The following is a 13,733-nucleotide window of genomic DNA, read 5'->3' as shown; positions in this document are numbered from 1 at the left end:
ACCAATCTTATAGACAAACCATACATAGTTATTAAATGATATGCGTTCTACCTCCATTTCTAATATATTTGTTGGTACACAGTACTTATCAATGAAGGCTGTAGTATGTAGTATAGGAATATTTGTATCTATCTACTTATGAAAGTACAAAACAAATTATATTATGTATCTGTGGCTTAAAGATTGCTTAGTGATGGGTAGGTATTTAATTGAAAATAAATAGTTTTAGCTATTAAGTAGACAAAAGTGGCGTCAAATGGTTCGTGCAAAGAAACTCGTCGCTTTGTTGTCCGTTCTCTTTAATTTAGCTGATGTTTTTTTGTGCGACTCAATTTTAATTTCATATTCTTATTCAATCAAATTACTTAAATGATTTTTAACTCTGTGTGTGTCTGTCCTTCTAGTGATAAAGAAAGTGATTTGTGACATTTTTATTTAGAAATCTTATAACTACGTGTTCTAGAGGTTTGACTGAATAATTAATAATTATGTTGATTATTTTGAGAACGAGAGTCTTAATCAGTCCCCATACTGTTGAAACTCCAATATATCGGTAAGTTACAGATGCACTATTCCTAGAAATTATAACCTACTTTTTTTAATTTTCAGCATAATATGGTCACTCAATATTTTTTTTAGTAATTTTTAACCGACTTTAAAAAAGAATTTTTCTTTGATTTTTGTTGTCTGTTTCAAAGATTTTTTCTTATTTTTAATAGGTATGATTATTTTTTGCAGTAGACATAGTTAATTACCTATAACTTGACGTTTTTATAATTAATATCTAATGTTCTTTTTCAAATTGTCATGCGTATATTTTTTTTCAGAATTTGGAGCCCGATTGTGTCAAAAATAACAAATAAAGCGTATTTACACAATAATGCTTCCCCAACAATTGACCCCAAAGATTTATTTCAAGCAAATCCGAGAATATTGAAAACATACTGGGATCCCAAAGGACCATTTAAAATTATCCATGATTTTAACTGTATTCGGTAACATATTTGCATTTTATAACAAAACCTTTATTATGCCTATGTATTTATTTATATATACCTACTTGATTGTATATATCTGTAGCCTTATATATTTTTCTGTGAAAATGTATTTTTTCGAGTTATTATTATTTACAATTTTCCAAGTTTCAGTAATAAGAAGTTTTCTGTACCTTTCAATATTTCCATTAGTGGTAATTTTGTAGATTGCCTTATTTAAAAGATAGCATTGCTGATAGACCTGGTGAAAAATTGTCTACTTGTCTAAGAGGGAAGAAAATCCTCGACGTTGGATGTGCAGGAGGCATGCTCTCAGAGGTAAGTGAGAAAATAAAAAAAACTTGACTTAGTTACTTAGTTAGTTACATTACTCTTAATTTTAGCAACTGAGGGCCTAGTGGCAGTTTGATACTGTTACTATCGCGTTAACGTAAACGCGAATTTCTAAGAAATTGAAACAGCGCCATCTAGTGGCACTACTGCAAAACAGTTTCAATTGCATATAAATTCGCGTTTACGTCAACGCGATAGTAACAGTATGAAAATATTGAAAACTCCCACTAGGCACTCTGATCTATAAAAACGTTGAGAAAAATGGCATCTTCTTAGTTAGGGACTCGAATCTAAAACCTCATTATGAGAAATATAAGTTGTCAAGGTACTAATGAAGCAGTCTAAAAGAATAATCTGTTTCTCGTCAATGTGCAACATACGTGTAGCTAACGGTCAAGCCACACTTTATTTATTTTTATCTTTTTTTTTATTAACTTATCTAGATTTTTTTTGTAGATAACATATGGCTAAAATTCATGCACGATAATGTGACATCTCTCCATGTGACCTGTGTGCCTAGTGGGAGTTTTCAATATTTTCATAGTGTTACTATCGCGTTGACGTAAACGCGAATTTATATGGAATTTAAACAGTTGTGCAGTAGTGCCACTAGATGGTGTGGTTTCATTTCCTAAGAAATTCGCGTTTACGTTAACGCGATAGTAACAGTATCAAACTGTCAGTAGGCCCGCTGATAACTTTTGACAGTACAACCCGTATGCGTTACATTAGCTTGAATTTTTTTCCATACAATTAATTAGATCCCTAATTAAATAATGTACCTAATAAAGACCAAAGTGGATAAGGGTTGCAAAAGACAGAGAGCAATGGGAGTCGCTGGAGGAGGCCTATGCCCAAAGGCACACAGTGCCAAGAGATATTCTTAAAAATTAAAATTGTAATAAAATTTAATGTTTGTAAAAAACGTAATTTCTTAAATTGTATTTCTTAAAAGAGGTTCTACTAATTTATATATTATTGTATAAAACGCTTTTCTCAGGGTTTGGCTATGTTCGGCGCCGAAGTCACAGGAATAGACGCAAGCAAAGAATTGATCGAAGTGGCCAAAAGCCATAGCTCCAAGGACAATCGCTTGGCCAATAAGATGCCCACGTATATTTTATCTACGATTGAGGTAGGTCCATTGAGGTAGGTTTTACAAAAACATAATTTTTGCGCCCTCTGAATCGCTATGGTTGATATGGTTATTAACAGAAAGGTGGATAAAATTTCCAGACCAGTAAAATTTTGGCTCTTAATTCTGATCTGGTCACCTCATCTCATAGATGCAACAATACCTTTCCTATCTTGAGGAGATGACCCGTAATGGATTAAGAAGGAATTTTACGTGTTGTATGTGCGTGTACGTATTGTGCAGTTAAAATCAATCCGCCACTGAATCTGATAGTAGACTTCAGCTGCGACAAGCTATTGTACTGTAGTTCATCTAGATTAGCCTATTTTTAACCGACTTCAGAAAGGAGGAGGTTCTCAATTCGGTCGGTATTTTTTTTTTTTTTTTTTATGTATGTACACCGATTACTCAGAGACGCCTGGACCGATTTCAAAAATTCTTTTTTTGTTTGAAACAGTATAGTCCCCATTTGGTCCCATTGCCATCATGTCAAGATCTGATGATGGAATCCTGGAGAAATTGAGGGGAACTTTCGAAAATTATATGGGTGTCTAATATGTTCGTATACTTTTCCATTTAGTACTTTTAAGCACTACAATTTCATGAAGGTTTAAAATCGATCTGATGATGGAGCTATAAAACAGACGAGGGAACTCCTCGGCGATTTACAGCAGTTACCTTGTGTTTGGGCTTGATTAATTTGTATTAATGAGAACTTTCCACATAGATAGGTTGTGACTGTCATTTAGGGGGTTGGTGATGGAGACCAAGGACAATTAAGGGAACTCCTTAACAGTTTACAGTAACTACCTTGTGTTTGGCCTTGATTAATTCGTATTGCTGAGAACTTTCTACCTAGATGAGTTGTGTCTGTTATTAGGGGTCTGATGATGAAGACCAAGGTCATTTAAGGGAACTCCTTAACGTTTTACGGTAGCTACCTTGTGCTTGGACTTGATTAATTTGTATTGCTGAGAATTTTGTACCAAGAAGGGTTGTGACTGTCATTAGCGGTCTGATGTATTCGTTGTGAGACTTTTACACTAAAAATGGAAAAATAATAAAAATTTTAATAAAAAAAATACAACCGACTTCAAAACCTAAAAACGTACCCACTAAACTAAAAAGCGAAAAATAACATCATAATATGTTCTACCTGCTGATCAGTATGAAGGCAGTGCTTAGCCGGTGTTGTCTTAATTTAAGCCATTTCTGACAGGACCACATCACATGGCTCACCTCACACATGGCTTGAATTAATACATCACCGGCTTAGCACCGCCTTCATACTGATCAGCAGGTAGAACATATTATGATGTTATTTTTCGCTTTTTAGTTTAGTAGGTACGTTTTTAGGTTTTGAAGTCGGTTGTATTTTTTTTATTAAAATTTTTATAATGGCCTACTACAGGGTTAGGCCCAGCTAAGGAGCAATCCACCACGCCGGTCCAGTAACAGTTTGGCAGGTTTAGGGTGAATGTGCGATTTTGTGTGACTGAGACTTGCGCCTTAACGTGCTGTACGAAGCAAGGGATTGTAACATCGCCAACAACGTTTATCACTGAAAATTTCTAGAAATAACGAAGACGACGAAAAAGACGCTTAATATTTCATAGTCTGTCTCAAACTGAGCACTTCATGATCAGAAACCACATTCCAACCATCACTGGACAGGGTCTTCGCCTTTACTTTTTTTTTTATTCTTTACAAGTTAGCCCTTGACTACAATCTCACCTGATGTCAAATGATGATGCAATCTAAGATGGAAACGGGCTAACTTGTTAGGAGGAGGATGTAAATCCACTCCCCTTTCGGTTTTAATTTTTTTTTGGTTTCTATACGACATCGTACCGGAATGCTAAATCGCTTGTCGGTACGTTTTTGACGGTAAGGTGGTAACTAACCACGACCGAAGCCACCCAACCAGCTAGACCACACCTCAATCAGCCCAGCTGCGGATCGAACGCAGGACCTCCGTCTTGTAACTCTACCGCACCACGGAGACCATCAAACCGTTCATCAATTGGCCCTTGGCAACTCAAACTCATGGGAGCTAATCTACATTAGTTAATATTAACTCATATTTCAGGAACACTGCAATGAATTCGCCGACTCCTACGATGCTCTCATAGCCTCTGAAATAATAGACCACGTCAATGAAAAGGAATTGTTCGTAGAATCCTGCGTGCGCGTCACAAAGCCGGGCGGAAAGCTATACTTTACGGCGCCAAACAAGACGCGGTTTGCCCAATTCTATATGATATTTATGTTTGAAAATGTTTTGAAATGTTTCCCGAAGAATGGTCATCAATACGAAAAGTTTGTCGGAGTAAGTCAACTACAACATATGCTAGAAATGAGTAAGTGTCTGCTTTATACCTTTTTAAAAATTTAAAAACTAAAATTTTCATGTAATCACGTCTCAAAAAAATATTTTTTTTTTTATTCTAGTAGTACGATATTGAACTAATTAAGATAAGGACCATTTAAAAAAAGTGTCAACCTAGCCTATTCATATACCTAGTCCATAATTTAAAAGTGCGTCCGCAAGTTCATAATACGTTTAAAGACACGCCATAGACTAAAGAAAAAAACAATGTTAAAAAACTTGTCTTCTCTATTATTTCAGATGACTGCCACGTGGTATCCACAAGAGGTTCCTTTTACTACCCATGGAGCCAAACTTGGGCGTGGACTCATACCAAAATGTTAAGCTATGCTCTTGAGGCTGTTAAATCTTCTTAAATAAACCTCTCTCTCTCTAAACTAAAACTTCAATAAAAATCTTTTTTTTTTGTTCACTTTTTAATTTTTATCTGTTATAAATTCTTTGATTCTTTCTCTGCCTGCCTCCTTATTGTCGTGACTCGTGAGAATTAACAACGTAAATCACGCTGCAAAGCAAATCACGTTGCGTAACGGGCCAAAAAGTCGCGCGCAGTGGCCCGACTGCTTTATTGACACAAATGGGGGAACAAACCACGAATTGGTTTGTTCTCCCATCAGTTGCGATGATACCTCGACCTCAAGACCGCGAAGCTGCAAAGAATACTTTATAATATTTTGTTCTATAACATTTCCACAATCATGTTTTGTCAATCGGCTTGTTCACGGTATCGCACGCTATAAGGACGAGACCAAGAAACAAAAACAATTTAAGTAAATTATTAAATGAAACATGATGACTTTTCTTTATTTTTGATCCTGTAAATGCTGTAGACTCTATGATGGCTTTAGCGGCGTCATCGGGAACTTTGAGCGGACGCAGAAACATCGGCAGCATGGGACCCGAAGGCAGGTGCCAGAAGCAAAAAGAAAACGAAGAGCGTTCATGTTTCATGTTCGAATTTTACCGCCGTTTTAGCCATTTTTAAAACATTACTGTACCGGAATCTAGGCTTTTAAGAAAAATTTTATTGGATTGAAAAATATAAAAAAATATTGGAAGGTTTTTGGTACTAATAAACTCTTCTTTGACAATTCCGGTCAATCTATATAAAAATATGAGAGTGAAGGACTGAAGGTACATAAAATCCCAACAAGCTGAAAATCAGTAAAATTGTTCAAAACATAAATAAAAAGAATGTATAAAAGTTGCCCATCATTCCCGTACTTATACGGAAAAAAATATTCAAAGTCAAAGATCGAAAAAATTGCGAAAAACTATTTTTTTTTTACCTTTGACCTTGAATAATTTTTTTTTATATACGGGAATGATGGGGAACTTTTAAACATAAATGAAAATTATGTTTTGAACAATTTTACTGATTTTCAGCTTGTTGGGATTTTATGCACCTTTGAATGTGTAATTTGACCGGGCAAAACACGCTCTCAGACGAATCTCTAACCACAGAGAATATTTAGTTTGATATTTTTTGTATGTCATAGACAAAGAATAATAGATGTCAACTCAATTCGTCAACTGTCACATTTAAAAATATTTTCTATTTCTAATTTTCTACGGGGATTGCTTATGACAGACAAGACAAAATAAAACATAAAATATTGGAAAAAAAAAGAAAAAACACATTTACGTAAATTCGTATTAAATTAATAATAGATATTAAGTATAGAAATTAAGAAACCGATGTCAGAAACTTCTTTGGAAGGACAACAAACTCCCAAAGAAGACCAAGCCGCTTCCAAAATACCGGAATCAGTGAAGGTAAGTGACATGGTATTTATACTATTATCGTCTCCATCATCATTACCAGCCGATGGACGTCCACTACTGGACATGAGCCTCTTCCTGAACGAGGGCATTGGATTACAAGGTCCTGGGTCAGGCTTTGAAATACTGATCTTTTCTTTTAAGAAATTAATATTGTCAACCAAAATTAGTATTGTGGGTGTAAGCTACACAGATCCCCTACTCTATCATACACGTCGCTAGTGTGCCGTTAAAAAATTTTTTAATCCAAATTTGCAGAGCCTTGAGAGTCTCATCTCTATATCCTTCTAGATAAAGATTCAAATAAAAATACGATGTTGAATTCAACTTGGAGAATAAAAACAATTTTATAGTAGAACTCTTACAAATCTATATATATAACACAAAGACAGGTTTGTTACAACACTTATAAATCTGCTGGACCAATTTTCATGGATTCCGATTCGTTGAGTTTGTCTCCACCCCAAATAGCAGAATAAAACAATGAAAACTCAACGAATACTATGATTATATGAAAGATAAATCATTTTCCCTAAATGTTTTGTTGTTTCGTACCTGTCAAACATTTGTTTTGTTGTCCATCCTGTCAAATACTGTATGTAATGATTGACATATGTGTGTGTTCAGAAATAAAGACAAATGGTAGGGTTAGGGTGGGGGTAGGGTAGAAGTGCACTAAGTCAAAGTGAAGCTTGACTGGGTCCGCTAGTTATACATACAGCCTAATTCTACTACTACTACTAAATAGTAAGAAGAATATATAAATATATACTATATATATATATTATACTATATATATATATATATATATATATATAGTATAATATATATATAGTAGTAACATCAGAAATATTGCTCTCTTGTTTTTTTTACTTTTATTCTTTACTTCTTTCACCCCATGGTAAGTGACAATGCAATCTAAGATGGAATCGTCGGGCTAACATGTTAGGTGTTGGATGAAAATCACACTCCTTTCAGTGTTGTAGGAAAACAAGGGAGAGATATTTTTTTAATTCTCTACAAGTTAGCCCTACAATCTCACCTGATGGTATGTGATGATGCAATCTAAGATGGTAGCAGGCTAACTTGCTAAGAGGAGGATGACAATCCACACATCTCTTGGTTTCTACACAGTGTCATACCAGAACGCTAAATCACTTAGCGGCATTTTTATTTTCAGAAAATAATCTCCATGGAGAAGGAAAATGATACCAATGCAAACAGAAAATCCCGTATTGATTTACAAGCCTTGCCGACGCGACAGTACCTTGACCAAACAGTAGTTCCAATATTGCTGCAAGGTTTGTCAGCTTTGGCCAAGGAACGGCCACCAGACCCAATCAACTATTTGGCAGCATATTTATTGAAGAATAAAAATACATTTGATAATAATGGAACTAATAATGCACCGAGTAATCCACAAACATAGAATAATTTGTAATTTAGCCTCTAATGTTGTACGCAAAGCTTACAGAGTTAAATGATATCAGGAACAAAATAAGCCTGTCTCAAATTATGAAATTTCTGGATTTAGGACTCGGACACTGAAAAATTACTTAGTGAAATATATGACTGAACCAAAACCTGAATTAATAGTTTCCTGTACTTCTAATAGTATAAATTGAATGTGTTTTGTGATGCAATTTTTTTAATATATTGTGTGTTATTATAATTTGTGGACAATTTTCCGGTGGTCTCAATAATTTTTTATAGTAATACAAGTGCATCAAAATATATTTCTGAATTTTATTTACTGTATTTTGAGAGGTCGCCATGAAGATAAGTTATTGAGGATTAGAGATACCTCATAGTCTAAGATCCATATTGTGTACCCGTTTAATGGATGAAAAAATATTTTAAGTAGGTAAATCAAATTTATTATGTTAAAAAAAATATGTTGCGAGTAGGTTGCCAACAAAACGCCTGGCCAAACTATCATTAACGGTAGTTAATAATGGTTAATAATAATTTAGCCAGGATATTTCATACTAAAATTAAGATGGGCGAAGGTAGTTTCTAGTTAAGATATTCTACTACTATTACTATCATTGTATTGGTCTCCTGCCTTTTTAAAATTCTATCTTAAGGACTTTCAAATGACTCTTCCTGATCAGTGTAACTTAGTATGATGGGGGAAAGCCCATAAACTTATGGTGAGGCAATAGGAACAGCAAGGCACTTGTTGGTTGGATGCATGATAGAGTACTTCAAATTATACGTGAAACTAATAAGCCTTATAGTAACTACTACTAAAGATCAAAAAGGATTGACTACAAAACTTCGTCAAAGCAGGTTAAATATCAAATTCGTCTAGTTATCTAGTAAGCCCTATTCAAACCTAGGTTCTGCACCTAATTGGATTTTATTCCTGGGTTCGATCCCCGGCTGGGCCGATTGAGGTTTTCTTAATTGGTCCAGGTCTGGCTGGTGGGAGGCTTCGGTCGTGGCTAGTTACCACCCTACCGACAAAGACGTACCGCCAAGCGATTTAGCGTTCCGGTACGATGTCGTGTAGAAACCGAAAGGGGTGTGGATTTTCATCCTCCTCACAAGTTAGCTCGCTTCCATCTTAGATTGCATCATGACTTACCATCAGGTGAGATTGTGCTAAATCAAGGGCTAACTTGTAAAGAATAAAAAAAAAAAAAAGAAAGGATGTTGTCCACAATAAAACAATAACAACAAGGAACTATAGTTTGTATTATTAGTTAGTCTTCGTTCGCCCGCGGGAGGGAGCGCTCGGTCTCCTCGAGGAATTGCTGTCGGTGCAGCAGCCAGGAGTCGTTGTCATCGTCGCCCTCCTCCGCGGTGAGGGTGGAGGGCTCAAAGCGGAGGACGTCAGTTTCCACACTCTCGTCAGTGAGGGAGGGCACGGAGTCGTGCACTGGCAGTGGCACCGGCTCCGGCGGGAGGAACTCCGCCATATATGCCGTCACATTGCGTGCACGCCATATTGCTACTTTACCTAAATAAAATGAAAAATAGCTTTAATAAACCAACCTTAATTAATTTAAAGAGCTACAAAAAAAGCAATCAGTCAAAATTTTCGTATCTCAACCGAGAACCGAGTTGTTGTAAAACTGAATGAAACCCTTTTTTAACCGACTTCCAAAAAGGAGGAGGTTCTACGTTCGGCTGTATGTATGTTTTTTTTTTTTTTTTTTTTTTTTTTTTATGTATGTCCAGCGATAATTCCGTCATTTGTGGACCGATTTTAAAAATTCTTTTTTTGTTTTAAAGGGTTTGTTTCCAGGGTGGTCCCATTTTTTTCATGTCAGGATCTGATGATGGCATCCTGGAGAAATTGAGGGGAACTTTTGAAAATCGTAAAGACGGCTAGTGCGTTTGTTAGTGTTTCCATAAGGTATTTTAAGCCACTACAATTTTATGAAGGTCTGGAGTTGGTCTGATGATGGAGCCGAAACACAGACGATGGAACTCGTCAACGATTTACAGCAGGTACCTTTTGTTTGGACTTGATTTATTTGTATTGATGAGAACTTTCCACCTAGATGGTTTGTAACTGTATTAAGGGTCTGATGATGAAGACGAAGGACAGTTAAGAGAACTCCTCAACGGTTCATAGTAGCTGCCTTGTGTTTTGACTTGATAATTTTGTATTGATGAGAACTTTCCACCTGGATAGGTTGTGACTGTATTAGGGGTCTGGTGATGAAGATGAAGGAGAGTTAAGGGAACTCCTCGACGGTTCACAGTAGCTACCTTGTGTTTAGACTTGATAAATTTTATATTGATGAGAACTTTCCACCCATATGGATTGTGACTGCATAGGGGGTCTGGTGATGAAGACGGAGGACAGTCAGACAGTCAGTAGGTTTGTTCATACTCAGTAGGTGTGCTAACACTAAAAATTAAAAAATAAAAATTTTAATAAAAAAATTCAACCGACTTCCAACTCAAAAATTAACCTAAACTAAAAAGCAAAAAATAACATCTTACCTATGTGCTACCTTCTGATCAGTTTGAAGGCGGTGCCAATCCAGTGTCATGTTTTAATTAAAGCCGTTTCTGAGAGAACCACAGAAATTTTGTAATTTAAACGGCTTGAATTAAAACATCACTGGCTTGGCACCGCCTTCAAACTGATCAGAAGGTAGCACATAGGTAAGATGTTATTTTTTGCTTTTTAGTTTAGGTTAATTTTTGAGTTGGAAGTCGGTTGAATTTTTTTATTAAAATTTTTTTAAGATGGCGGAAAATGCACATAAAAAATCTTGGTCGAATTTGAAGTTATGCTTTTTTAATTCAGCTTTCTCGGTTCATTTGCATATTTTCTAAGCCGAATTTTCCGACCTACCGACTGTAGTAATAGATACAATGACCCAGAACATAGGTTCCTATATAAAACAAGTGTCGAATGTGGTACCACTACGCAGTATTTGGACATACATTTCTTCTATGAAACTGCACATTTTAGATATTATCGAAAGTAAAACGCAATGTACAAGTAAATTATGTTTTGGAGCCATAGTTTCCTGAAGATCAGGCATAGATCTGATCTACATAACATTACATGTACCTACTTATATTGCCCAGTTGTTAAGATTGGTACGACTTTATCCAAACTGTCCTCAAATCAAAAAGAAAGTGCAAGTGTCACATTTACCTAACGTTTCATCTATCTCAAATTCTTCTTCTTCCGCCTCCCTCTCCTTGGGAATTTTGTCTTCCTTTTCTTCCTCGGCTTCTCCGTATTCTTCGAAGTCTGGATCCTTCTTGAGCAAGTAAAAGCCATGCTGCATGCAATTAGTATCGAACACGAAGCAACCTGGTCCTTTTGGCTTTCCTTTGACCCATGATCCATGGTATCTCACTCTTGGATATATAATTTGCCCGGGTCCTTCTATAGCACCCTCCACCCAAGTGCCCATAAACTTAATCTAAAAAACGTGAAAAATGTAAAAACCACGAAATAATTTAAGATAGATAGGTTGATATAAATAACATAACGTTGAAAATTTTGAAAACCCTCGAAGGTCATGAAATTATTAATTACAGTCATAATATTATCTTATAATGCGCTTTCATTTGGGACAACACTCGAGTATATTTTTGCAGATTTTTTTTTTAATTTTTTCGACCGATTTTCATCGAACATGTTTATGAACACTGGTACATCTTTAATACAAAAAAAAAAAACTATATTGACATCGTTTGATCCGTTCGGCAGCTATGGTGCCACAGACAGACAGACAGACACGTCAAACTTATAAAACCCCTCTTTTTGCGTCGAATTTAAAAAATAGGAAAAAATTGAAACTACTAAACCGATTTGAAAATATTTCTTTCACTGATGGGAAGCTACACTATCTCTGAGTGCTATAGCCTATGTCTATTTTATTCCCGTATTCCTACGGGAACGGGAACCACGTGGATGTAATAATAGATAAACAGAAGTAGTGTACAAGCCCACTGTCTAAGGTTAACTTGCCATTGAATAAACAATCCGAAAATGTTTTTCTGTGTACAATAAATGAAATATATTTTCATAGGTATTTACTTTAATAGGTCGTCATCATCAACCCATATTCGGCTCACTGCTGAGCTCGAGTCTCCTCTCAGAATGAGAGGGGTAAGGCATAAGGTATAGTCCACCACGCTGGCCCAATGCGGATTGGCAGACTTCACACACGCAGAGAAATAAGATAATTCTCTGGTATGCAGGTTTCCTCACGATGTTTTCCTTCACCGATTGAGACGAGTGATATTTAATTTCTTGAAATGCACACAACTGAAAAGTTGGAGGTGCATGCCCCGGACCGAACACGAACCCACACCCTCCGGAATCGGAGGCAGAGGTCATATCACGGCTTTTACTTTAATAGGTAGGAAGGTATGATTCACCTGATATTCAGCGAAGAAATACGTTCCTAAGCCGTGTCGCTTGCCCTTAAACCAGGCTCCTTCGTAAATGTCATTGTTCGGGTAATAGTAGGCACCGAAGCCGTGCTTCAGGTCATGCCTCCAATCGCCTTCGTAGCGTGATCCATCAGGGTATAGCATTGTGCCTACTCCGTACTTCATCGCCTTACGCCACTCGCCTGAAAGAGATATACCTACCATAATAGTCTTATGTTAGAGTCGTGATACCCTGGTCGATTTGATCTCTGCCTTCAATTCGGATTTGCCAATAATCATAGCAGATATGATGATAGAGATGTTGAAAATTTTACCTTCATATCTCGCTCCATTTTTAAGAAAAACATATAATCCTTTTCCGTTCCTCATGCCCCGGCAGTAGCAGCCCTGGTAAAAGTCTCCGTTAGGCAGCAGGGCCCAACCTTCGCCATGTCTGTCGCCTTCAGCGTTGCGATAGCCTACGTAAATCTAAAAGCAATTAATATAATGTGTATTATTGCTATCAAAATTATAGCAGGCGCGTTTGAAAACATGATAAATTAATGGCAAATTCACAAACTAAATTTTCGGTGTTGGAAATTACATGGTACAGTCAGGATATTAAATTATTTGTAAGTAGGTAAGGCTAGGTTCCCTAGGTTCTATCGTAGTTCGATCCAAATTACTTTTAATGTTAGGTAGGTAGGTAAGTATAAGGTAATTAAATAGATAATGCGCAAATATTTAAATATTTACACCAATCGTGTCCTCATCTTCGGGTCCTTCACCTTTATCTTCCGCCATTGTTATTCAAATAACTTGTTCAAATAAAAATGCGATCGAGTTGTAAACATTAAACATTGAGCCACTGACAATTATAAAATGATGACAAAAATGTCATAACAGCACTTTTGACTAATGATTAGTTAATGATAATTCATTTTTTAAATGACAAAAATAATAAAAACTTTCAACAAACAAATGTAATAAAAATTTCCTAACATAGTAGGAATGCGAATTTGAGTTTGTTTATTTGTTACGCTTTCGCGCCTTAATTATTTAACTGATTTTAAAAATTCTTTCACCGATGGAAAACTACATTAACTGTGAGTAGCGCAGACTATATTTTGTTTCCGTATTCCCACGGGACCGGGAGATACGCGGGTGAAAGCGTCTGCCAGATAGGTAATAAGTAAGAAAACAGAGCAAAAGCTCTATTTAGGCAATTAAGGTACATAAT

The 13,733-nt window shown here is 36.1% G+C and overlaps 3 protein-coding genes across 4 annotated transcripts; 2 read left to right on the top strand and 1 right to left on the bottom strand.

Annotated features, from left to right (window-relative positions):
* Positions 1 to 57: 57 nt before the first annotated feature.
* On the top strand, positions 58 to 5,264 carry LOC112053656 (ubiquinone biosynthesis O-methyltransferase, mitochondrial-like). Of its 2 annotated transcripts, XM_052883342.1 has the most exons (7): positions 58 to 197; positions 405 to 553; positions 828 to 995; positions 1,202 to 1,313; positions 2,329 to 2,463; positions 4,553 to 4,823; positions 5,093 to 5,264. In XM_052883342.1, exons 2-7 carry the CDS (start codon positions 489 to 491, stop codon positions 5,206 to 5,208), a joined length of 867 nt encoding a protein of 288 aa, XP_052739302.1. In that variant the 5' UTR covers positions 58 to 197; positions 405 to 488; the 3' UTR covers positions 5,209 to 5,264. The 2 variants fall into 2 exon arrangements, with proteins under 2 accessions (XP_052739302.1, XP_052739301.1); XM_052883341.1 differs by lacking the exon at positions 58 to 197 and having other exon boundaries at positions 231 to 553.
* Positions 5,265 to 6,393: 1,129 nt separating this feature from the next.
* Positions 6,394 to 8,366, top strand: LOC112053652 (protein dpy-30 homolog). The gene is made up of 2 exons (XM_024093134.2): positions 6,394 to 6,628; positions 7,815 to 8,366. The coding sequence occupies exons 1-2, from the start codon at positions 6,551 to 6,553 to the stop codon at positions 8,061 to 8,063; spliced, it is 327 nt and encodes a 108-aa protein (XP_023948902.1). The 5' UTR covers positions 6,394 to 6,550; the 3' UTR covers positions 8,064 to 8,366.
* Positions 8,367 to 9,315: 949 nt separating this feature from the next.
* Positions 9,316 to 13,297, bottom strand: LOC112053229 (radial spoke head 1 homolog). The gene is made up of 5 exons (XM_024092591.2): positions 13,250 to 13,297; positions 12,829 to 12,982; positions 12,500 to 12,696; positions 11,262 to 11,535; positions 9,316 to 9,599 (listed from the first exon to the last, which is right to left on the bottom strand). Exons 1-5 carry the CDS (start codon positions 13,295 to 13,297, stop codon positions 9,343 to 9,345), a joined length of 930 nt encoding a protein of 309 aa, XP_023948359.2. The 3' UTR covers positions 9,316 to 9,342.
* Between the last annotated feature and the right edge of the window lie 436 nt (positions 13,298 to 13,733).

Source organism: Bicyclus anynana, chromosome 9, assembly GCF_947172395.1.
Source record: "Bicyclus anynana chromosome 9, ilBicAnyn1.1, whole genome shotgun sequence".
Taxonomy (NCBI): Eukaryota; Metazoa; Arthropoda; class Insecta; order Lepidoptera; family Nymphalidae; genus Bicyclus; species Bicyclus anynana.
Note: the sequence above shows the minus strand (reverse complement) of the source record. Positions and strands in the feature narration are given on the sequence as shown.

Excerpts from the sequence above, each read along its gene's own strand:
- LOC112053656 (XM_052883342.1), top strand. The coding sequence starts at position 489 with ATGTTGATTATTTTGAGAACGAGAGTCTTAATCAGTCCCCATACTGTT. Across the intron at positions 554-827 it reads GTTGAAACTCCAATATATCG|AATTTGGAGCCCGATTGTGT; the intron begins GTAAGTTACAGA and ends ATTTTTTTTCAG. Across the intron at positions 1,314-2,328 it reads CAGGAGGCATGCTCTCAGAG|GGTTTGGCTATGTTCGGCGC; the intron begins GTAAGTGAGAAA and ends CGCTTTTCTCAG.
- LOC112053652 (XM_024093134.2), top strand. The coding sequence starts at position 6,551 with ATGTCAGAAACTTCTTTGGAAGGACAACAAACTCCCAAAGAAGACCAA. Across the intron at positions 6,629-7,814 it reads AAATACCGGAATCAGTGAAG|AAAATAATCTCCATGGAGAA; the intron begins GTAAGTGACATG and ends TTTTATTTTCAG.
- LOC112053229 (XM_024092591.2), bottom strand. The coding sequence starts at position 13,297 with ATGGCGGAAGATAAAGGTGAAGGACCCGAAGATGAGGACACGATTGGT. Across the intron at positions 12,983-13,249 it reads AAGATGAGGACACGATTGGT|ATTTACGTAGGCTATCGCAA; the intron begins GTAAATATTTAA and ends AATTGCTTTTAG. Across the intron at positions 9,600-11,261 it reads TGAGATAGATGAAACGTTAG|GTAAAGTAGCAATATGGCGT; the intron begins GTAAATGTGACA and ends CATTTTATTTAG.